This window comes from Chinchilla lanigera, unplaced genomic scaffold, assembly GCF_000276665.1.
Source record: "Chinchilla lanigera isolate Chin_1 unplaced genomic scaffold, ChiLan1.0 scaffold00008, whole genome shotgun sequence".
NCBI lineage: Eukaryota > Metazoa > Chordata > Mammalia > Rodentia > Chinchillidae > Chinchilla > Chinchilla lanigera.
Window position 1 is genome coordinate 28,985,133 of NW_004955409.1, and position 25,141 is coordinate 29,010,273.

Sequence of the window (25,141 nt, forward strand, 5' to 3'; positions counted from 1 at the left end):
GGCAGATTTGTAAGGAATATGCCCTCTAACTTCAATATTTTGACCTAAACTTTTCACAGTATCTGTTCTCCCTAAATCTTTTTGTTCACAGAGGTATAAAAAAATGATTTCAAAACCCCAATACCTGAGGTTAGCTGGAAACTGTCACTGATTAGTAACTAGTCTTCTGAACTACTCTAGTGGATTGACAACTGGGGGTCAACTTCTAACCCCCAGCTGAACTGAGAAAGTGTGGTGCTGGGAGTGGGAGGCCCACCTGGGGACTGTTGCCAGCAGCATAAGAGGCAGAACTGGAGAAGAAAAAGTTAGGCTGTTGGGAGCTGGTTGAAGCCCTTGGGAGCCTGCTGGAAGTGGAAAGAAGTTGTAAGGAGCTGTTGGTTCTCCTGGAGGATCTTGTCACGCTGGCTTTCCTGATGAACTGGGCTGTTTTCATCCTCCAAGGAGCTCAGGACCTTGTTGTCACTGAGAATGGCTTCAGTTCACTTTGGGGGAGCTCTCGTCCTCACTCTGAGCATCGCTTCCTGGCTTCAGAGGGGAAGATGGTGCACTGCTCAGTCTCCTGGAGAAGTCTGTCACTTTGGCTTTTCTGATGAGAACTCAGTTGTCCTGATCATCAGAGGAGCTCCCAACCTCACTGTTGCTGAGAATGGCCGTGGTACTTTTCAGGGGAGCTCTAGTTCTTATTTTGGGCATTGCTTCCTGGCTCCAGTGCAGATCCCTCAGCCTGCTAGCACAGATCCTTCATCCTGCTGGCACAGGCTTTCTAGCTTCCACCACTGACCTTCGGGCCTCCCCAGCAAAGATCCATGAAACAGGTCTGCATGAGATATTGTTATGGGCTCTGGGCCTCCAGCTGGATTCAAGGGAGGCATTGTTATGGGCTCTAGGTCTTCAGCTGGACTCATGCAGGACATTATCAAGGGATCCAGGCCCTCAGCTGGATTCTTTGGTCTTTAGTGTGTGGACAGATTTCCTGCACTCTCTTGTATATGATTCTTTTGGTGACTATTATAAATAACCTTATAAAATATGTGTCCTGTGTTATATTCTTTCTCCTTGCAAAACCCCAAAACACAACAACTACTAATGACCGTCTGCTTCCATGAATTCCTCTGAGCACTATAGAAGTCTCAACAGTTAACTACTAAGAAAAAGTGCCATTAAAACAGACCCTGTATACCATGACAGAAAGTCATCCACCCTTTACAGAATAACACCATGTTCTGGTAACTGGGAAACACCACTGTACCTAGATGTAGTGTGATCAAGTTGAAATAGTAAATATTGTAGAAAAGCTTTAATTAAATTTTTTAAATTTTATTTTACCTTTAATGGATAAATAATGATTTATATTTATAGAGTACAATGCGATATTTTGATAAATGTTAACATTGTGGAATGTTACAATCAAGCTAACAAACATACCCATCACCTCGCATACTCATATTTTTGTGGTAAGAACATTTAAAATGTAATCTTAAAGCTCTACTTTAATAAGTGAGTTCTATTACTATAGTTACTGATATCATCACATAAAAAAGTTCATCAGATTTCTCACTGTCAAACACTATTGAAAAGACTTCATAGCGTACAACCATATAAGAACTAACCACAAATTACATATCTAATTAATAAAAATGAAATTCACATGTAATATAAAAAAGGCATTAAAGAGTGTCAGAGAAATGAGATTTACTAAGACATTTTCTCAGAAATGTATAAAATCTGCAGCAAATGACAAAGGAAAGCTCTTAATATATTAGTATCAATTAACACTTCAGGGATGACATAAGTGTACTTTCATTCTTTTAAGGAAAATTTAAAACTGTAGTTGTACAATTTACTTAAAAGCTCAGACAAGAGAACCAGCAAGACTACTTCTGGGATCCTACCTGAATTATTTAATTTTTCTGTGTCTAAATTTCCTCATTTGTAAAACAAACGGAATACAGTCTATTACAAGAATTGTGTGGGTTAAATAAGATAATACTACAAGTAATCAGTATTGTATATGGCTTAGCATATAGCAAACAATAAGTTGCTATTTTAGCAGCATAGAATAATTTAGGGTTAATACACTAATTTAACTTATTTAATTTGATGTTTTCAGCCATGCCTGTAATCCCACTACTTGGGAGGCTGAGGCAGGAGGATCAGTGCAAGTTCAAGACCAGCTTGGGCTACAAAATGAACTCAAGGCCAGCCTAAACTGCATAGCGAGAGCCTGACTCAAAAAGAAAAAAAAAAATGATATTTTCTACATTCAGGTAATTAATGCACCAGATTTAGACTAGACTCTACCAAAGTAACTATAAAGGTCTAGTATTTGTCTCTACGGACATATAGGCTTGGCATAAACACATATATGAAAAGAAATAACAAAAACAAGATGTCTAAATCACCACAAATCATTTACTTTGATGAACAATTTATCAACACCAAGTTAATATTATGTTAAACAAGTACGAAACACACACACTTATGAATGTAAATATTATAGAATTATGCTCAAACTATGGATAATCACATAGTATTGGTAATATGTTTTACAAAAATCAATAAGATTCACATTAGCCAAAGAAAAAATCTATGGGGACAGCTTTCATGCCCTTCTTATTTACAATAATATTCCTAAAAATTACTTTTTGAAAGAATACATAAAGCAAAGGACAGGTTGCTTTAAAAAGTAACATTGAGAGGCTTCAAAATGCCTAGTATCATGAGCCTTACACTTTGCAAAGAATAATCTGGCAGCCTCTGCTTAAGTAATAAGGGGAAAAATAAAACTAGTAATGGGAGGATGAGGTTACCAAAACTCCACCTGCAGTTTAAAACTGTGTTTCAACAATTAAAAAACAAAAATCTGACCAAAATAATGATACAGACTTTTCACAGCAATTATGATAAAGATGAAAATACAAGTCAGTCCGGATTAAAATAATCACCAGAAAACTACTGTATCTAATCATAACTAACACACCACAACTGTAAGATTCACTACTATTTTATATGCTACCAAGAAAGAAAAATGCTAAAATTTAATGAAAAGGAAGTGCTAAAAGTTAAACACACCGATGCTATGATGTTATTGATTATAAAATACACTCCAGCTTTTAGAGATATTAAAATTTGAAAAATATGTATGTTAAAATCAATAAATACAGTATCTGCCTAAGCAGTAAAAAGACGTCACAATCTGTGCAGTCCTCAGTATTATGCCTGGGATCTGTTTGCGTCTCCTTGAAGCCCGAACAGCTACAGTGGGCTTCTGACATCTGACTCTGACTTCACAATCCCTTGCCGGCACCTGAAGCAACAGGGTAAGCCCTTGCCCATCTAAAAGGACACAGCAGTAAGATGCTCCGCTAACGATTCAGCAAGTCATTTTAGGTGACCTTTATTATGACTTTTTAATTATTACTGCAGAAGACAAGACTCATTTATATTTACCCTCATCCTTGACTCAGTTCAATCCATTGTGGGTTATTCTTCAAGGTCTGTCTCAACAATAGAATTGAGCGAAAAAGTTAGGAATTCTTTTGGAAGTGTTCAAGGTAGAAATGGGCTATTGTAAGGGTTTGGCAATTAGCCTCCTTTTCAATTTATTCATTTTCAAAGGCAAATTATTTTAGCCTCAGTGGTTTTTGCTGCTAATGAATTGTGTCTGACATCTTTCATCTCCCTTTGATCAAAGTATTTCACGGGCTTGGCACATTTTTTCTAACAGTGCTTCCTTTACACTGTTTTTGACTGCTAGTTTCAACTAAATGAGACACTGCCATTTCTTCAATTCTCTTATTACCAAGCCAGCTTTCTGTATGCCTCCCACTTAGGTCAGAGCTACAGCTGGAGCCTACACTTAACATCAGATGATTGTCCCAAGGCCTCTATTTTCTTACTTTGCTCTTGATACATACAAAAAAGAAGGAAATGAAGTTTTTCTGTTGTCAGACACAAAACAATACCCAAATATCTTTCGGTTTGTCAGAGAAGTATTGGTGATGTTTAAACCACAATAATGGCTTCGATTTCCTAGTGCCTTTATGTCTTTTCTCTTGTTACTTCCTTTCCTATTCATTTTTCAGATTTAGACCTAGAATTAGACCAGAATTATTTTTCTTTAATTTCCTTTCTTTATTCAGATGCCAAAAAAAAAAAATGAAATCTGTTGTTGTACTTTCATGTTTGGATTGAAGAGTCAAATTCTACCCTCAATTCTATGTTCTAAAAATAAAAAATCCTGATTTTCCATATTTACTTGCTGAATATGAGAAATTAATATGAAGGGATAAAATCAAAGCAAAGTTCACCTCTGCTTAGGAAGCACACAAGTCAAGGACAGGTAAATAAAACTGGCAACCCCAACCCCAATTTAAATCACTCTTAGACTTTGGGTTAGCTAGAAAATGGGCTCAGAACATGTCTTTCCCTCAAGCAAAACGCGATATATTCAAAATAAAGAAAACAAGTATTGTTAATTCTCTACCACTCTGTTTGTAACTCTGTACTGTCTGTACTGACCCTTTGCTATTTTGTAAAATGTTGTCTGTCTGTTAGTATTTTTCACCTTTTATTTTTAAAATAATAAAAAAGAAAGAAAGAAAGAAAGGCTTTGAGGTATGAAATAAGAAAAAGGTTAAGGTTGAAAAACCTATTATTACCATATTGAAAAGTTCTAGAGAAGAAGGCTGTGTAACTAGATAAAAAGATTAACACTGCCAAAGAGAGAGTCGGGGTAAAGAAACAACTACACCTGGGCCTGCTGATGCACACCTGTAATTCCAACACTCAGGAAGTTGAGGCAGGAGGATTGCCACCAGTTTGAAGCCAGCCTAGGCTACACAGTGAGTTCAAGGCCAACCTGAACTACATAGGAAGACTCTGTCTTAGAAGAAAAAAAAAAAGAAAGAAAGAAACAACTAATGATACACCAAATGGGAGAAGGGGTAGGGGATGATGTACTGTTTCTACATCCAGGACAGTGCAAGGTATGTCTAAAAGGCCTAAAATCCAATCCAAGGAACAAAGTCATAGCCAAGAATAGTAAAAGTGCCTTCATCTTCCATAAACTTTGGTTGCTTTGCTTTATTTCTGTTGCTTTCTTGATTAAATTGCTGGTTTTAAGCTTCAGATCACTAAGTAGTTTTACTGGTGAAAAGAGTCTGTATATCTGCATTAACAGGGACTAGAAAAAAAAGTCAAGTAATGTCAGATCTGCTTTAGTGCTTGAGCAATTTGGCATAAATGAGGCGAGCAGGAAACTGGGAACAGTAGGTGCCAGTATAAAAACTACAACAGCTTTGGTCTTAGATACTCACAATAGCAACATGTAAAAGAGAACATTATAATATTCAAAACTACATATATACATACTCAGTCATCACAGCGAGCTGAGGCTACTCCTGTAAGTAATCCCTGATACTTAGCAGAAAAAGGTCATTTCTAAGTAGGAAGAAATAACCAGGAATTAATATTTATAAGCTGTTTCTAACTACTTCTGACAACTTGTTCTCTTTCAATGCTGACTGCAGGGTTTCTTCTATGACATGGAACTTCAATAAAACTGCAAAATCTGGTAACAATACCACCAATCCGAATAGTCAGTACTATATAACACTCAGTCTTGGCCCCTAAGGTCCAGCTTTGGTAATGTTAAATAAAACACAGTACAAGAATATGTGAAAATCATGAAAATTTCAGTATATTTGAAGGTCAAGCTCCTAAGTCAAAAATAGGTCTGTAACTTCAAGTTTTATTTTATAATTTTGAATTCTGACACTGTCTCACACAATCTTGTATCCTTGGCATCTAACCAATCCCAAACATAGTAAGTAGCCAACAAACATCTACTGCTGAAGATGATAAAAAGCCAAGTGACATTTTAAAAGTACAGCAATAATTATCTGATGTGTCAGCTCAATAAATAATTGTTAAATGAATGAATAAATGCCATGCTTAAAAGGAACTCCTGCGAGATTAACCAAACTAACCCACTTATTAGATAATACAGTCCTTTAAAAATATTTCAAAGAACTGAGCTTTACTTATATTTCTACTTCCTTGTTCACTAATCTATTCTCTTAAAAGGGAAAGGAGAATGCAAAACAATGTTTAACATAATTAAATCTTTAGCCTTGGATTAAGTTTCCAAAGAATCTAGAAGCAATAGTGGAGTTATTGGATATGGAAACTCTGCTTCATGTTTAAAAAAAATTTTTTAATGATAGATATAAGGAGTATTTCCCTTTCAAATAGTCCCTACACATACAGAGTAGCTGTTCACCATCTCTCTCTCTTTCCCCTTTCCCTCACCTTCAAATAAATCAACTTCTTTTATTTAAAAAAAAAAAAAAAAAAGGCTAAGTCTTAGGTATTTGAAAGATTATTCTGTCCAATTGAAATAGTTAGTTTTCTTCCTTCCTATTATGTCATGGAGAACTAAAAGCATTTTTAAATAGAAGACCTGGTAAGTATGTGATGATGCAAAAATCATACAGAGGATTGAATGAGGTCAGATGCCAAAAATTGACAATAGAGATATTCAATGTCTTCACCTATAGTTAATGTATAATGTGTAACTATTTCTTGAAAGATAGTAAATTTCTTTCTTATGTGTAGATATGACCAACTTAATTATCTTAAGAACGTTACTTAATATTTTAATTTCTTTGCCTACATGTCTGAAACCCTTGGAAATTTAATATATCATACTCTAAATCTAGGTGAGGAAGGTACTTCATGTTAGCTACGTAATGTCAAAGGAAGAAAAACACCATTTCCTTAGAAACTGTTTAAGCAATGAATGAATACAAAGATCACTGAATAATTTCCTCATGCTTGCATATATCTTACAGTCAGAAAGATTTCCATATATATTACCACTGTCAAGAGGAATTTTAAGACGATTAGTTAAGTGTAGATGCCATACAACTAATATCTAAAAGATAAACATTGAATTGTTCCATAATTCACCTTAAAGTGAACTATAAGAACCTGTTTAAAATCTTCAGGTATAATAACAATAATATTTATTATAGACTACTGTTTGAAATCAAATGGGTTACAGATTAATTTTTTTTTTTCTACACAGACTTTATACTGAAATAGTACTGGTAATAAAAATTTTGTGCATATTTATTTCCACAACACATTGGCTGTTACCTAATAAACCTCTATTGCTGCAAACATTAAATACAGAAAAGAATTTGGTTGTTAATTATCCTATTAAGCACTGGGAAAAATACGCCTATTATAGCTTTCCTGTATAATCACTTGCCATTTGAGAAACTATGTATCAAACTCCTATGGCTCTTCCCATGAGAGGCACTTAGGGGGTTCATTTTTTTTTTTTTTTTTTTTCGTTTTACACAGGATTAAGCAGAGCTTAGCCCAACTCAAAAGCAAAATTCTTTAGGAAACCAAATGCTGAGAACATTCCTTATTCAAAAGTGAAATTCCATTGTCAGGGAAATCACTAATACCAACTATCAAGGGAAAATGTCTCATTCTTATTGCAAGATCAGCCAAAGTGAAACTGCTTCTTTAGTTGCTAAGAAACAACCAACTCATTATGTGCCATTATCAGAACCCTAGAGAAGAAAGCTGGCATCTGCTTCACATTTGGGGATACCAGAGATTGAAGTAAAAGCATTGAAACTGCTGCCAAAATCCCTGGTCTCCGGGGTTTACATGGTGACCACAGCAGGTGCTCACATCGGACAAGCCTTTGAAGTTTTCCTTTCTGTAGCCCTTTCTGTAATAAATAAATTTTTTTCCAATATCCCATGTTTCCAAACTCAAAGATTCTAAGAAAATACTTCCTAACTTGTGTTAAATTCGTTATAGCTATGTTGAACACAAATAAAATGAAATATTACTCAGGAATATTAACAGATTATTAAATGAATGAAATGTACTGTATGCTTGACTTTAGTTATTAAAGTCAAAATGGAAAATATGGAGAAATTGTTTCAAATATTGGGATAATATAAAGAAACACATACAGGAAAGTTCAGGACTCAAACATGGCATTCTAGCATTTATCTGCCTAGTTTACCCAATTGATTCTAATACTGTATTTAATTTTTAATTTTATACCCTGTCAAACTTTCTCACAATGCATCACAAAATACATTCATGAACACATTCCATATTTATTCATTATTCTTTTTCCTTCTTTCTAACAAATCAGGTTGGAAGGAAGTGAGGTGAAACTATACTGATAAACTGATAGAAATTGACAAATTGAATCCAAGGCTTCCATATTCTGAATAAGTCATCCTGCAGATGAACTGCAAACGTTGGTAAAAGCAGTTGACAAACAATCTCTTTCACTAAATTACAAAGAATGACCCTAGCAGGACTCCTACATCCTATTATAATTCTTCTCCCCACCTCCCACTCTAATGCTCCTTTCATTTCAATACTCATGCCCTCCAATCCGGGCTCAAGAACCTGCCCTTTGTACCACTTCAAATACATATTTCAAGTAACTCTGCCCCCAGTCCACTACTGTATCCGCTTTACTCTTACTCACTGTCTTTACCACATTAACCTCACTTCCACCTAGAAATGCCAGATTTAGCAAACAAAGATACAGGAAATTCAATTAACTTTGAATACCACATGTAATGAATAATATTTTGTATGGGTATGTCCCCAGTTGTTCTTGTACATTGTACATCTCATTCAAACTCAGCTGGGAATCCTACATGTTATTTGACAGTGCTGTTCCAGCCCATTCGGAAATACTTTGATCTGTGATATTTTTTCACTATATCAGATACCTGACTTTCCTCATATAAGCTATTTCCAAATTCTGCTAAAAGAAAAAAAAAAAAAAAAAAAAAGCCTAACTCTTCCAAGGTCCTACCTCCTGGGAACATGACCAATTTTCCTATGTCGTTTCTCATGCCCGTTCCTCCCATAGCTTCTGAATCATTTCTGCCCCATAACAGGAGATTTTCAATTATATGATCCTTCCCATTTTACCTAATCCCTCCTGAGTAAGTTCCTGGAATCCAAGAGGTGACTTCAATGTTTCCTTCATTAATTCCCTGCATATTTTTCACATTTGGACTTTCTGCCTTGCCAGTTACTAATCCTGGGTCTAACAGTGGGTTTGCCGATGTCGGCTCATAGGCTTTAGAGTTATCAAAATAGTTCAGAAAACATGGCAAAACTAAAAGTTTAGATATGTAGTGTCCAGGGGGCCTTAACTGCTAAACAAGGATCTTACCATTCATCCCTTCATCTTATTTATTCCTCCTCTGAAAGCACAAGCACTCCTTCTGTGCTACTGTATACTTAACCCTAATCTCAGAACCTGGTAAGTCACCTAAAATAACCTAATTTAAAATTCAGCCCTACCTTGAGCCCTCTCAACAAAAACCTTCAAACGATGCCGCTGAATGGGAAGGTTATAAATCTGAATTTTCCACCAGCTCTCAAGGTAATTTTTATAAACACCAAAATTTGTGAATCGTTGTCTATTGAGTAAACCCACCATCCTTTTCCTTCTACTGAGAAAAATCAAGGACAGAAAGCTTTTGTTGACCTATTTTTACTGTCAGATATAACTAGATTACCTAATATGCCCTTTTTTCTATTCCAAGTTTCAACCTGAAACTACAGATTTCCCAACATTACTCATCTACCTGATTTTTTTGTCCCATTCCTTTTTGCCTTTTCATAATATTCCTCTTTCAATAATCTTCTCATTTTCTGTAATCTTCAGTCCCTCCTCACTAAGTCCTATTACCCAGAAAAGGTATCACTGTCCCCTTTTGGGGAGGGAGGGCATAAAACAAAAGGTGTCCACTTGATGCCATCCTTCTTGAAGTACCACAGTTTTCCAGTCCCCACTGAATGGCCTATTTTATCTACTAAGCAGAACAGAACTCCAACTCCATTATATTGCCTTTTATTCTTAAACCCTTATAATCTGACTTTTTTCATTTCCTATTCTACCAAAGGATCAGAAATGGCCACATAACATCTATTTCCTCCTTGCTCTATCTCAATTCTCATTTTCACTTAACTGTCATTCATAAAACTCTCCAAATCATAGTCAAACTTATCTGCAGACAAGAAACAGTTCCAAAAATGCTGACGTTTGGGTTGCATACCCAAATTCTGTCATTTCATTTGCCTGGAGTGTGGCCTGAAATGTGAAAGTTTTTAAAGGTTGCTAAATGATTCCTGTGTGCAAATACGTTACACAGCTGTTGCCCCTAACGTTTAGCCTAGCATCCCACTAACTGTAAAATACATCATTGTTTTAGGTAGCACTCTAAGAGAGAGGAAAGCACCTATGATGAGTTATATTTTAACAGGAGAATTCTCCATAAAGATGGGAACCTGAAGGACTGCACCTGCTTAAGCTAGAGGTAGATGAAAAGTCCACAACTCAAAAAGAAATCAGGAGGAAACATGTACCTAGAACTCTGGGCATGGCAGCATGGTGTTGGGGGATGGCACCTCCTTCTGACATGAACCACAAGTTGGTACCCAAGAAGCTTTCCACTCTGAATTCACATCACCAAAGTGGTCCCAACAGCCTCTAACAGAAATTAGACTGAAAGTATGCACAGGTGACCAGAGAAACAATACAAAACTTCTCTAAAAGAACTTTATTATCCTGATTAGGGAAATGTGAAAATTATGTTGTGGTTGATAGACTAGAATAATAACAAAGCACATGTATGTGGCAGTAGGTTTTCTAAGACTATTACACATATAAACTCATTTAATAGTCAGGATGAAGTACCTATCATTAACCCCATTTCAAAGGTAAGAAAACCAAAGCTCAGAAAAGTTTATACCCAAAGTCACACAACTACTAGATGTGGAGAAGGAAATGAACCAGGCAAATGTGGGTCTAGAATCCACATCCTCAACTTCTGAGCTATGGACATAACTGTGGAGAACATCAGTTTTTCAGGGGTAGGTAAGAATAAGGACCAAAGATATAAAGGAAATTATGAAAACCAACAAGAAAAACAGCATTCATGGGGAGACAACTATAGAAATTGTGGCAGGTTTTTCATCAGAAATAACATGAAATAATCATGCCTGAAAACAACAGAACATCTTTAAGAACTAAAGAAAAAACATCAACTCAGAATTCTATATAGTGAAAGTATGTAGAAAAAAAGGATATTTCTAATAAATGACAGTTGCAAAAATTTATCACTAGCAGAACCACACCACAAAAAATACTGAAGGAAATTCTTAGAATGAAAAAAAAAGACTTCGAGGCTGGGGATTTAGCTCAGCGGCACAGCGCCTGCCTGGCAAGCGCGACATCGTGAGTTTGATTCCCGGTACCAAAAAAACAAACAAACAAAAAAAAAAGACTTCAACTAAAACTCAAATCTCAAGAAGGAATGAACAGCATTGAAATACCAAATGTATGGGTAAATACAAAGGACTTTTTCTTAATTTGTTTAAAAGACAACAAGTAAATTTCATAGTACTATATTTATACAGTGAGATTTACAATGTACATATATTTAAAACATATCACAATATATAAATAAAAGATGGTAAATGGAACTATAAGCTACAAAGTTGTTTAATTTTATATTAAGCAGTACAATATTAACTTTAAGATTATGACAGACTAACAAAACATATCATAATCTCTAAAGCAGCCATACAATAATACAAAGAGGTATAGCTGAAGAGTTAATAGAAGAATGTAAATGGAATTTGAAAAATATTTCACTCATCCAAAAGAATACAAGAAAAAAAATTTAAGTACCAGAGAAAGAAAAAAATAGATGGAACAAATCAGAGAAGAGTCAAAATGGCAGATTTAGACCCAATCAAATTAATATCTATACTAAGTATAAAATGAACCCACTAAAAGCAAAGATCATTTGGCTGTCTAAAACAGCAAAATAGTTTATTAAAAGACTCACCTACATATAATGACACTGAAGTTTAAAAGCAAAAGAATTTTAAAAGATATTCCATGGTAACTGTATTCATAAGAAGCTTGTGCAGCTGTATTAATATCACACAATATTTTATGAGGCGTTTTCCAGAGATATGGAGAAGCATTCACAAAAATAGAATTCAACAAAGACATAACAATACTAAAATGTGGATCTAAGAACAGAACTTCAAAATACATGAAGTAAAAGCCAAAACTTCTCTCAGTAAATTATAGAATAACTAGACAAAAAAACCATAAAGATATAAAAGATTTGAAAACATTATCACTCAACCTGACCTAAACGATACTTATGGAACATTAACCACAATAACTTCAAAATATATATTTTTCCCAGAGCACATGGAACAGTCCCAAAGATAGATCACATATTGATTCAATAAAGTCACACAAATTTCTTATTCTTGAAATAAAACACATAATATATTCTCTAACCAAAACAAAACTACACTAGAAATCAAGGTTACTAAGTTTTAAAACAATCCTCAAATCTTTAGAAATTAAATAGAAATATTCATAGGTTAAAAAAAGAAAAAGAAATTAGAAATCATTTTGAGCAATAAAAGCCTAACACATCAGAATTTGTGGGTTTCTAAGCAATACCTACAGATAAATGTATAATCTTAACTACTTATATTTTAAAAAGGAAGGTATATTTAAAATTCATGGTCTAAGTCTCTACCTTAAGATGCTAAAAAATGAACAAAAGTTAAGCCTGAAATAAATCAAAGGAAAGAAATACTAATGCATGTAAAAAACAATAAAACAGAAAACAGACATACAATATAGAAAAGGACAAAAAATCGGTTCTTTAGAAAAAATACAACTGATGAACAGAACAAGAACAATCAACAATAAGAAATATAACAAATTACTGATATTAGGAATAAGGAAAGGACAGTTTATACCCTGTATCCTATGAACAAATTTCATGCACAATTATATAAGTGAAAAGAACAAATTCCTCTAAAACATATAAAACAAGATAACACTAAAACTGTGAGTAGAAATATGCACTAAAAACATTCTCTCAAACTACAAACAAAACAAAACACTCCAGGCCCAGATTTCATAGATAAATTCCAGGAAATATAAATGTTTAAACCAAAAACAATAATAATATTACACACATTCTTTTACAAAATAGGAGAGAAGACACTTCTCATGGTTTGAGGTCAGTTTAGCTCTCATACAACACTTGAAAACAACTACATGAAAAGCAAATTACAAACAAATATTCTTCATGAATATTGATGCCAAGTCATTAATAAAAATCTAGCAAACAATACAGCATTATACTAAAAGTAATTATAACATTAGTTACAATTAAAACATCATGATCAAGAAGAATTTATTGCAGGAACACAAGGTTGGTCTAACATTAGAAGATCAATTAACTGAATAAAGGAGAAAAACTGTAATGATCATTTCACTGAATGGAAGAAACAAAATTCCACACTCATTCATAGAAAAACCTCTCTGCAAAAAGGCAACAAGAAGAACTTCCTCAACCTGATAGACAGATTTCATACTCTGTCTTCTTCCCCTTCCAAAATCAAGGTGCAAAGCAAATCTGTCAGCTCTTATCTTTTCTCTTCAACATTATACTGGTAGTATCAACCAATGACACAAGAACACCAAAAAAGGAAACAAAAGGAATAGATTGGAAAAGAAGAAAGGAAGCTATCTGCTATCATGTGCATATAAAATATTAAGAAAATTACTGCACTAATATTAGACTACAGAAATTTGGTGATGTCACAGAATTTAAAGTTACTGTACAAAAACCAGTAATACATATTTCCATACGCTAGTAACAACTTAAATACAAAATCAATTTTATTTATAATATCATTAATGAAGAAAAATACATAAAAGATGAAACCTAAGAAGCATAAAATCTGGACTCTGAATGTTATAAAACATAACTCCAAGAAATTAAATAAAACCTAAACATATGTAGAATATAACATACACAAAGACTGTAAGACTCAGTGTTGTCAGGATCCCACTTTACCCAAAATTAATATATACATTGAATGCCATTCTAATAAAAATATTGACATACTTTTCTGTATGAACTGACAAGTTAACCTAAAATTTATGTAAAAATATAAAGCAACTTAGAGTAGCCAAAATAATCCTGAAAAAGAACAAAGTTGAAAGATTCATATTTCCAAATGTAGCCTTCTATAAAGCTACAATAATCAAGACACTATATTTTTACTTCAAGGATTAAATAAATAGATCAATGGAACACAATTTACCATAGTCTACATACATATGGAATATTGATTTTCCTCTAATGTACAAAAGCAATTCAGTGAGAAAAATCTTTTAAATAAATGGTGCTAGGATAAATGGATAAACAGTGAAAAACTATAAACTCTGACCCTTATCATACTTCACACATAAAAATTAAGGCTACATAAACCAGAACTATAAAACTTTGAGCTAAAAATACATAAAAATATCTTTAAAACCTTGTGGTAGGCAGACAAAAGACTTCTTAAAGAGATTATATTTAAAAAATAAACCTAAACATTAATAAACTACATGTCATTAAAATTTAGAGCTTCAGCTCAATAGGTTAATCCATAGCCTGGAAAAAAATACTCCCAATATATATCAGACAATGGACCCATAGTAAGAACACATTAGAATTCCTGTAACTCAACTGCATTTAAAATGAAAAAAGGAAACAGATTTATGGATATGGAAAGGGGGTCTATGGATGGGAGAAACAGGAGGGTGGGGAAGGGAAAGGACAGTAAAAAAGATTAAGATGCAATATGTATATGTACCAATTCAGCACAATAAATGTATTTATTGTGTACTGCAAATATATACTAATAAAAAAATCAACCTCCCTTAAGAAAAGAGAGAAAAATGAGCCAATATAGGTGTAAGTGGTAAGGAAGATGGCAGAGTGGCAGCAGAGAAAGAGCCTCTCCAAGATGTGTTGTCCAGATAACGGAATATAGCAACACTAGGAAGAAAAGAAGGAGGGAAGTGGGTCCCCTGGACCCAGGAAGGATCTGAAGCAAGAACTGAAGCCCACAGGAAGAGCAAAGAGAGAAACTTCAAAGAAGAAGGAGATGGCAGACCCTTCTCCCTTAGTCGAGACTCACTGTGTAGGAGGACCAGTTCAAACCTGTGGGCACACAGTAACTAGTAGCAACCCCAGGGGTCTTTACGGGGAGACAGAAGTGCAGTGGAACAGTAGACGCCATGCACTGCACTGACTAGTGAGTGTCTGGATTTGGCTGTCCCACAGGAGAGGGCGATTGGCTGGGTGCCATACTGGAGAGGGACCAACTAAACTCAGAACTCAGAAAAACCACTGGCTACACTTAGCAGCTCCCAGCTGAGTTCAAGCACACAGAGGATGCACTAATGACTGCAACTCCATAAACCCCAACAGAATGAACCCACCAGGCAAGGTAAGTAATCAAATGGAGAGGGGGAAGGGCTGGGAATTTAGCTCAGCAGCACAGTGCCTGCCTGGCAAGCACAAGGTTGTCAATTCGATTCCCGGTACCAGAAAAAAACAGAGAGGGGGCAAAAGGGAACCAACAATAATATGACAAGGATAAGTCAATACATATAAATTATAACCATCAAAGTGAATGGTCTCAATTCACCAATCAAAAGAAACAGACAGGAACAATGGATCAACAAGCAATATGCAACAAAATGCTGCATACAAGAAACACATTTAACTCAAAAAGAAATTCACTGACTGGAAGTCAGAATATGTAAAACAATACTCCTTGTGAAAGGAACCTGGAAAAAGGCAGGAACAGCTATTATACTTGCAAAGCAGATTCCAACCCAGACTGATTAAGAGAGACAAAGATCACTATATCCTTGTCAAGGGAACAATCCAAGAGGAAGAGATAACAATCATAAATATATATGCAACAAATATCAGTGCACCCAACTATATAAAACAAATATTAATGGACATGAAAAACTAAATCAGAACTAATACAGTTGTATTGGGGGATCTTCCTACTGTCACAAATAGACAGATGAACTAGACAAAAAAATCAACAATAAAATATTAGAAGCGAAGCAAACTTCTGCACAAATGGACTTAATAGATGTCTACAAGGTGTTCCATCCCACAACCTCAGAATATACATTCTTCTCAGCTGCACACAGAATGTTCTCCAAAACAGACCACATACTAGCTCACAAAACATATTTAAGTAAATGCAAAAGAATTAAAATTATCCCATGCATGTCAGACCATAATGCAATGAAACTGGAAATAAATAAATCAACATCAGCCAAAGAAATTGTAGATAAAATTAAAAACCTACCAACATAGAAAAGCCCAGGCCCTGACAGATTCACTGCTGAATTCTACAAGAAATTTAGAGAAGACCTAATACCACTACTTCTCAAACTCTTTAATAAAATTGAAAAGAAAACAATATTCCCAAATTCATTCCTGGAAACAAGCACTACCCTAATACCAAACCAGAGAAGGACCCAACTAAGAAAGAGAACTACAAGCCAATCTCCCTAATGAATATAGATGCAAGAATCCTCAATAAGATACTGGCAAACAGAATGCAGCAAATCATCAAGATTATACACCATGACCAAGTAGGATTCATCCAAGGGATGCAGGGATGGTTCAACATACATAAATCAATAAATGTAATACACCACATTAATACAGTCAAGAACAAAATCCATATGATCATCTCAATAGATGTAGAAAAAGCTTTTGACAAAATCCAACACTCATTCATGATAAAAAAACCCTACAGAAAATTTGGATAGATGGTCTTTATCACAATCTGATGAAAAGTCATTTATGACAAACCAACAGCCAACATCACTCTGAATGGACAAAAACTGAAAGCTTGCACTCTAAAATCAGGAACAAGACAAGGATGTCCACTATCACCATTCTTATTCAATATAGTTCTGGAAACTTAACCAGAACAATTAGGAGAAAGAAGTAAAAGAACTAATGATAGGAAAGGAAGAAGTTATATTATCATTATTCATGGATGACATGATGCTCTACATGGAAGACCCCCAAAACCCCACCAAAAACTTACACATTTAATAAGCAAATTAAGTAGCATAGCTAGATTCAAAGTCAACACTCAAAAATCAATAGCCTCCCTGTACACTGAGACTGACAGTATGTACTCACTGAGAGACAGACATTAGGGAAACAACACCTTTCACAACAGCATCCAAAACTGAAATACCTAGCAATCAATCTAATGAAGGAAGTAAAAGATTTCTACATTGAAAACTACAGTACTCTGAAAAATGAGATTGAAGAGGATATCTGAAAATGGAAAGATATCCCTTGCTTTTGGGTAGGAAGAACCAATATAATGAAAATGGCCATACTCCCAAAATTGTTATACAAATGTAATGCAATACCACTCAAAATTCCAAGAGCACATCACACAGAATTAAAAAAGCAAACTCAAAATTCATTTTAAATCAGAAGGAGATCTAGAATAGAAAAGGCAATTCTGAGCAACAAAGGCAAGGCAGTGGGCATCACAGTCCCAGACTTGAAATTATACTACAAAGCTAGTGCAACAAAAACAGCATGGTAATGGAAAAAAAAAAAAAAATCAGATCTGAGGATCAATGGAACAGATTCAAAGATGCAGAAACAACTCCAGACATACTTAGCTACCTTAACTTTAACAAAGGTTCCAAACATATTCACTAGAAGAAAAAGCTTCTTTAATAAATGGTGCTGAAAAAATTGGCTTTGCACATATCGAAGATTAAAATTAGACCAATATCTTTCATCATCCACTAAACTAAAGTCAAAATTGATCAAAGATCTAAATATTAAAATAGAAACACTAAATATGCTGGAAGACAGAATAGGTAGAACTCTTAAGACACTGGTGTAGGTAAACAGTTTATGAACAAAACCTCAATTGCACAGGAACTATCACAAATAACAAATAACTGTGATCTCATCTTACAAAAAGCTTTTGCAAAACAAGAGAAACTACCAACAGAGTGAAGAGATAACCTACAGACTGGAAAAAATTTTTGCCAGATGTACCTCAGACAAAGGATTACTATTGAAAACACAAATCAGACCTCCCAAATTGAAAGACCCAATCCAAAAATGGGCATCTGAAATGAACAGACACTTCTCAGATGAAGAAATAGAAATGGCTATTAAATATATGAGAAAAATGTCAACATCATTGGTCATTTATGAAATGTGAAGGGCAACAAAGCTGAAATTCCATCTCACCCCAGAAAGAATGGCTATATCATCAAGAAATCAACCAATAACAAGTGCTGGAGGGGCTGTGAGAAAAAGGAATCTTCTCCACTGTTGGCAAGAGTATAGACTGGTCTAACCACTGTGGAAATCAGTATGGAAGCTCCTCAAAAAACTAGGACTAGAGGTTCCATTCAACACAGTTATTCCCCTTCTGGGTATCTTCTCAAAAGAATTAAAAGGATCATACCACAGTGATATATGCACACCCATGATTACAGAGGCACAGTTTACAGTAGCCAAATCTCACAAACAGCCCAAATGCCCATCAACCAATGAATGGATAAAGATGTGTTTTTTAAATATACAATGGAGTACTACTCTGCCATAAAGAAGGATAAGCCTGAGACATTTCCAGGCAAATGGATGCACCTTAAGACCATACTCTTAAGTGAAATAAATTGGGCACACATGTATAAATACCATAGTTTCTCTCATGTGAGAAACTGAAATTGTAAATAAGGACAAAAATGTATAATAGATATTGTAAAATAGGAAGAAAATATTCAAACAGGTAGGGGAACAAGGAATTAGAAAGGGCAAAGGAAAAAAAGGGAAAAGTTAAAAAATGTGAAATGAAGGAAGAAATAGAAACAAAGCTTTTGTAAATGGAGAGGGCAGGAGGGGTTGAAGGGAGGGTAGTGGAATGGAAAAAAAAACAAGTTATATCGTGTACAGTTACAAATTCTCTATGATAAACGTGATCATTATATATACCTAAAATGTACCAATAAAATCCGTTTGGAAAAAAAGCTATGAGTAAAAGACAATCAGCTATCCCACAGAAAATACAACAAGATCCAGTACACACATGAAGAGAGGTTCGATATCACTAATAATTGGGAAAAAAGCCATAACAAGATACCATTTTACACCTACTAGAATATTTAAAAATAAAGGGACTGACAAAAGCAAATATTTACAGAGATGTGAAGCACCTTGAATTCTTAAGAATACTTGTATTTATAGCAGCATTATCCACAATAGCCAAAATATGGAGACAGCTCAAATGTTCCTCAACAGTAAAAAGATAAAGTATATATACTTAGGTTATTTTTTAAACCAGCCAATGAATCAGCTACCTTCTGCAATTCACTGCTATGCACAGGTTCACTTCCAAAGCAAAATTAAAATTAAAAAGTGAGGGCTCAGGACATAACTTAGTGGTGGAACATTTATCTGAAATGCACAAGGTCCCAGGTTCAAACCCCAGCACTGCCATAAATAAATAAATAATTTTAAAGCAGGGAGAGACCCTAACTGGCACCTCATTTGATAGGCACTAGCCAATAGATCCTAAAATAACAGCTTTGCACATCCCATTAAAATGTGCAGATAAAAGTGACTATAGGAAAGAGCAAAGTATATATACAATCCATACACAACCTTAGATAGCCTCTAAGAACACTGATAAAATAATATGTGCATTTATTTTCTCCATCTTCCACCCTGATACTTTATAGTATCCGTGCTGAAAATGTATCTTTAGAGCTTGCCAGAATAAACTGAATTATACAATTTCATTTGTCAGAAAGTTTGTTTTTACCAAATCTCCACTTAGTCCTCAGCCAGACTACCAGATTCTCTACAAATTGTTTTTTAGATGAGCTTTTGCTAAATAAGATCAATGATTAAAAACAGATGACTAAAGTGTTAAGAGGGTAGCTAAATTTGAAGACAACATCTATAATGTTAGGCTGGTGATGTAGTTCAGAGGTAGACTACTTGCTAGCATGTGTGAGGCCTGGGTTCAATATCCAGTACTGGGAAAAAAAAAAAAAAAATGAAGAAGAAGTATAACACAGGCAATTAACACAATTATTCTATATTATGTAACAGTCTTCATAAGTACAGAAGAGACCCCCCCAAAAAAAAAGACTAAGTTAATTTACAAAGATAAAGGTTAAAGTTGCAAACAAGGGGTATTTCAGGGAATATAACTGAAATAACCAACAAGAGGAGGGAATGCAGCCAAGAAACTTAAATAACTAGAAGAATCGGAATTTGGGTCCAAAGATCAAAAAACACATTTGACAGAACTGAAGAAAAACACTAGGAAGACAAGATGTAACAAAGAAAAAGGAAGGGTTTCAGCATTTAATACTGAAATCTGTTACATGCACATCTGAAAAGGAATATAGAAAGGTTTAGCATTAGAATTATCCACTTAGAGCATGATGTTAGACCCAAAATAGAATCTAAATAAATTAGACATGACTGTTATAAATTGGTGGAGTAAATGCAAATTACTTTTAATATTTACCTAGAACAAAATTATAAACTCATAGCCATAGAGAAAAAATGTATTCCAAGCACAGTATAATTAACATACAGCCCAACTCATACACTTACATTATCCAAGGAAATGGTCTGCCCCTTTCTTAAAGATATATTAAAGTTGATTGACCTGATATTACATACATAACTATATAAGTATGCATATGCAAAGCAAAAAAAATTATATTTTAGGAGAAACAATTTAAAATCACTAGTACCACAGTTTATATGATTACTTTCTACATCTGAAGAATATCTATACTACTTTTACAATTCAATTTGTGCCCCAATGAGATTAACCCTAAATCTAGAAAGCACAGGTTATTTGTCTGTTCTTCTTACTGCAGACTCAAGAAAGCAACAAAAACAATATAAACTACACCAGTAGCATTTTTAGTATTCACAGGCAACAATAAAGATTAAATCATACAACAGTGACATTTGGTCCTGGTGCCACGTAACTCATTAGGTGTCACATTACTCATTCATTAAGTCCATCAACTGGATTGCTTCAAAAAACATCTCAAACTTAACCCCAAACTTTTACAATTCTCCAGTCAACAAATGCAGTAACCCCAGCCACGCCAATAATGAAATGATTTTTAATGCAATTTTCTTACCTGCCTCAGCAGTTTCTCAATGGCAGACATTACCATAAGGCCTCTCCAAACAACTGGTGCACTCTCTTCAATCAGGAAGCCCATGGACATACTGCAACAGTAGTACAAAAGCACAACTCAGGTGTATAAGCTAATGGATAGTATTCTAAACAGTAATACAAAATTTTAAAAAATGCTCACCAAGCAATACCATAATTCAAAAGAGGCCTCATCTGGTTATCTGAAATAAGAAAAAATCTCTCATTTAGAAAAGTAAAGCATTATACATTAAATATATTGACATTTTTTCATCTAAAAATTTTTTATTATTTTGACAAATATTAAGTACTTATACATGTATACATTGTAGAATGGTCAAACTAGATTAATTAACATATCCATCACTTCATTTACTTTCTTTGTGGTAGAGACACATATCTTTTAGCAACTTTGAAATATATAATAATGTATTTTTAATAACAGTCAATGTGTCATACATCAGATCCTTAGAACTCATTCCTTTTATCTAAATGAAACCTTATACTCTTTGATAAACATCTACTCTTTTCCCGTCTACCCTCTAGCCTCTTTTCCAAGAATGTCAAATTAGAAATACAAATAGGCTATAATTTAACTTAAACCAATTCACCAAAATTTATAATTATTTAAATACTATACTCAATAGTTGTACTGTCTAGAAATAGATGGAATACATTTGCATTAAAAAACAATTCATCTATAATTTCAAAATAGGGTTAGGGTTTAGCCCAGACATTAATTTTTCTATCAATTTTATTCATGCGCATAAATATGTAAATCATCAATTATATACATATGCCTATCCAGTGTGTATATATATACATATATATACACACACACACACATACATGTATATCTACATGCATACACACATCTAATCAGTTCTCCCTATGTTGGAGTGTTACTTCATTTCAGTTTCTTCTTTAAGAGTTTGAAAAGTATATCAAAAAAAGTTAATAAACTTTTGAAATCTGAGACAGGACATTGCACTAATCTCAAAAGAAAAACAATTAATTCCACATGGTCAAATATACAAAAGAGAAATACACATTATATGTGTCAACAAAGGATTACTATATAGTTTCCTTTTTCATGTTATCTATAAAGATGTAACCATATCCCCATTAATACTTGTTTCCACAGCCTACTTCTTCAGCATGGTAGGAATCCTCTTAATTTATGACTGATCGAAAAGATTAGGACAGATCTTCGGGAAGCCCGGTGAGTCTAGACTCTGCCTCCCTGACCAGCGTGCAAGGCAGGAGAAACCTCGGGCACCCTCTGGGCTTCCGTGGCTACCCGCCACACTCATACCCCCCAGCTGGTTGAAACCCCAGACACCTTCGTGAAGTACAGTGAGTCTGGGCTCCGCCTCCCTGACCAACATGCAAGGCAGGCGAAACCTCCGGGACCCTCTGGGACCTCAGGGGCTACCTGCCACACACATAGCGTATCGGCCCGGGCTGGGCTGCCACCACTCACCAGCACAGGAGCTACACTGACACTGGGAATCTTCAGACTCTTGCCCTGCCACTCACACACAATCAGGACAGTGAGACTGCACTACAGGGAGTCTCTGGTTCTTCAAAAATGACAGAAAGCGGGAGCAAAGTGCAATCCCAGACCTCCACACCACCCAAAACAAGTCCAGGAGGCATCAACACAGAAGAGCCTGGAAGTCATGCACCTGAAATTTCTGAAATGATAGCAACTGAAGTAAAGAAACAACTCCATCAGGCCATAGAAGATTTCAGAAATAATGTCTCAGGTGAGAAAAGAAATGACAACAATAATGAAAGAAATGTTCAGCATTTCCAAAGATGACATAGACAAGAAAACAGAAGAGCATAGACAACTCAATGAAACCTTCAGGGAACACTATAGAAAAGAACTAGAAGGTATGAAACAGATGCAAACAGATATCCAGGAAATTAAAAATTCCATTGAAAGCTTGCAAAACCGCCTGAATGAAGCTGAAGATAGACTTTCGGACCTTGAAGACAGCATTGCCACCAATGAACATGAAAGGAGGGATCTCTTGAAAACAACAAGGAATCAGGAAATAACAATTCAACAACTGCAAGACAAAGCAAAGAGAAACAATGTCAGATTAATATGTATTAATGAAACAGCAGGTGTCAACACAAATGACATAAAAAGATTATTTGCAGAAATAATAGCAGAAAATTTCCCAGGCATGGTAAGAGAATTGGACATCCAGATAAGTGAAACATATAGAACTCCAGTTAAACATAACCAAAACAAATCTACACCCAGACATATAGAGATCAAGACCCTGGAAACTCAACAAAAGCTCAGAATATTAAAAGCTGTTAGAGAAAAGAAACAGATCACCTATAAAGAAAGCCTATCAGAATCACGGCAGACTTCTCAACACAAACCATCAAGGCAAGAAAAGCTTCGAGTGAAGTACTTTAGGTACTGAAAGAAAACAAATTCCAACCCAGATTGATGTACCCTGCAAAGCTATCTTTCAAATTTAATGGAGAAATAAAAGATTTTCATGATAAAGAACAACTGAAGAAATTCATGAGTGCCAAACCAATCCTACAAAGAATACTAAAAGATATACTAGAGACTGCAACTCCAAGAACAACAACAGAAAAGATCCACCAAGCAGAGCAAGCAATTAAACAGTGAGAAAAAGGAGGATCCAACAGCAGGAAAATACCACGACAAAGACAAACCAGTACATATCCGTTATAACCATCAATGTAAATGGTCTCAATGCACCAACCAAAAGAAGCAGACTTGCAGAGTGCATTAGGAAACAAAACCCAACTATATGCTGTATACAAGAAACATATTTAACTCAAAAGGAAAATCAAAGACTGAAAATTAAAGGATAGAAAACAATACTCCATGCAATAGGAACCCAGAAAACAGCGGGTGTAGCTATTCTGTTTGCACACAACATGAACTTCAAACCAAGAACAATCAAAAGAGATAAAGAAGGTCACTACATACCTGTGAAAGGGAAGCTTCAAGGGGAAGAGATAACAATCATAAACTTCTATGCACCAAATATAGGAGCACCCACCTATATAAGACAAATTCTAACAGACATGAAAAATGAAATAAGTAGCAACACAATCATAACAGGGGATTATAACACACCATTGTCACAAAGAAATAGATAAACTAGACAAAAAATTGGGGAAGAAATAACAGAATTTAACCAAATGTGTGAACATATGGACTTAGTAGACCTTTACAAAGTGTTCCATCCAACAGCATCAGCTGCACATGGGATGCTCCATCCATCAGCTGCACATGGGATGTTTTCTAAAATAGGATATATACTAGTTCATAGAACATGTTTAAGTAAATGCAAAGTTATTGAAATTATCACATGTATACTCTCAGACCACAGTGCAATGCAACTGGAAATTAATGACAAAAGAAAACACAAAAACTCCATAAACAGTTGGAAATTAAATAACATCCTCCTGAACAACAAATGGGTCACAGATAAAATCAAAGTAGAGATTAAACACTATATACAAACAAACAAAAATGGAGATACAACCTACAGGGATCTGTGGGATACAATGAAAGCAGTCCTCAGGGGGAAATTTATAGTGGTGAACTCTCAGGAGAACAGAACAAGCACAAATAAACAATCTTATACTGCACCTCAAGTTCCCAGAAAAAGAAGAGCAAGTCAAACCCAGAGCCCAAAGAAGGCAAGAAATTATAAAGCTCAGAGCAGAAATTAACCCAATGGAGACTAAAAAAAAAAAAAAAAAAATACAAAGAATTAATGAATCAAAGAGTTGGTTCTTTGAAAGAATAAATAAAATAGATAAACCCCTAGCCAACCTCATCAAAAAAAAGAAAGAAAAACTGAAATAAAGGCAAGAAGGAATGAAAGGGGTGAAATCACTACAGATCCTGAAGAAATTCAGAAGATCATCAATACCTACTTTGAAAATCTTGACTCTCATAGGA

At 34.8% G+C, this 25,141-nt stretch overlaps 1 protein-coding gene across 4 annotated transcripts in view; it reads right to left on the reverse strand.

Moving 5' to 3' along the window:
- Nubpl (nucleotide binding protein-like) overlaps positions 1 to 25,141 on the reverse strand; it is a 199,588-nt gene that overhangs the window by 111,524 nt on the left and 62,923 nt on the right. For all 4 annotated transcript variants that reach the window (XM_013510457.1, XM_005376951.2, XM_005376953.2 and 1 more), the window contains exons 5-6: positions 21,332 to 21,371; positions 21,152 to 21,242 (exon numbers count right to left, since the gene is read on the reverse strand). In XM_013510457.1, coding sequence (XP_013365911.1) covers positions 21,152 to 21,242; positions 21,332 to 21,371 — 131 coding nt within the window. The remainder of the gene's footprint in view (positions 1 to 21,151; positions 21,243 to 21,331; positions 21,372 to 25,141) is intronic.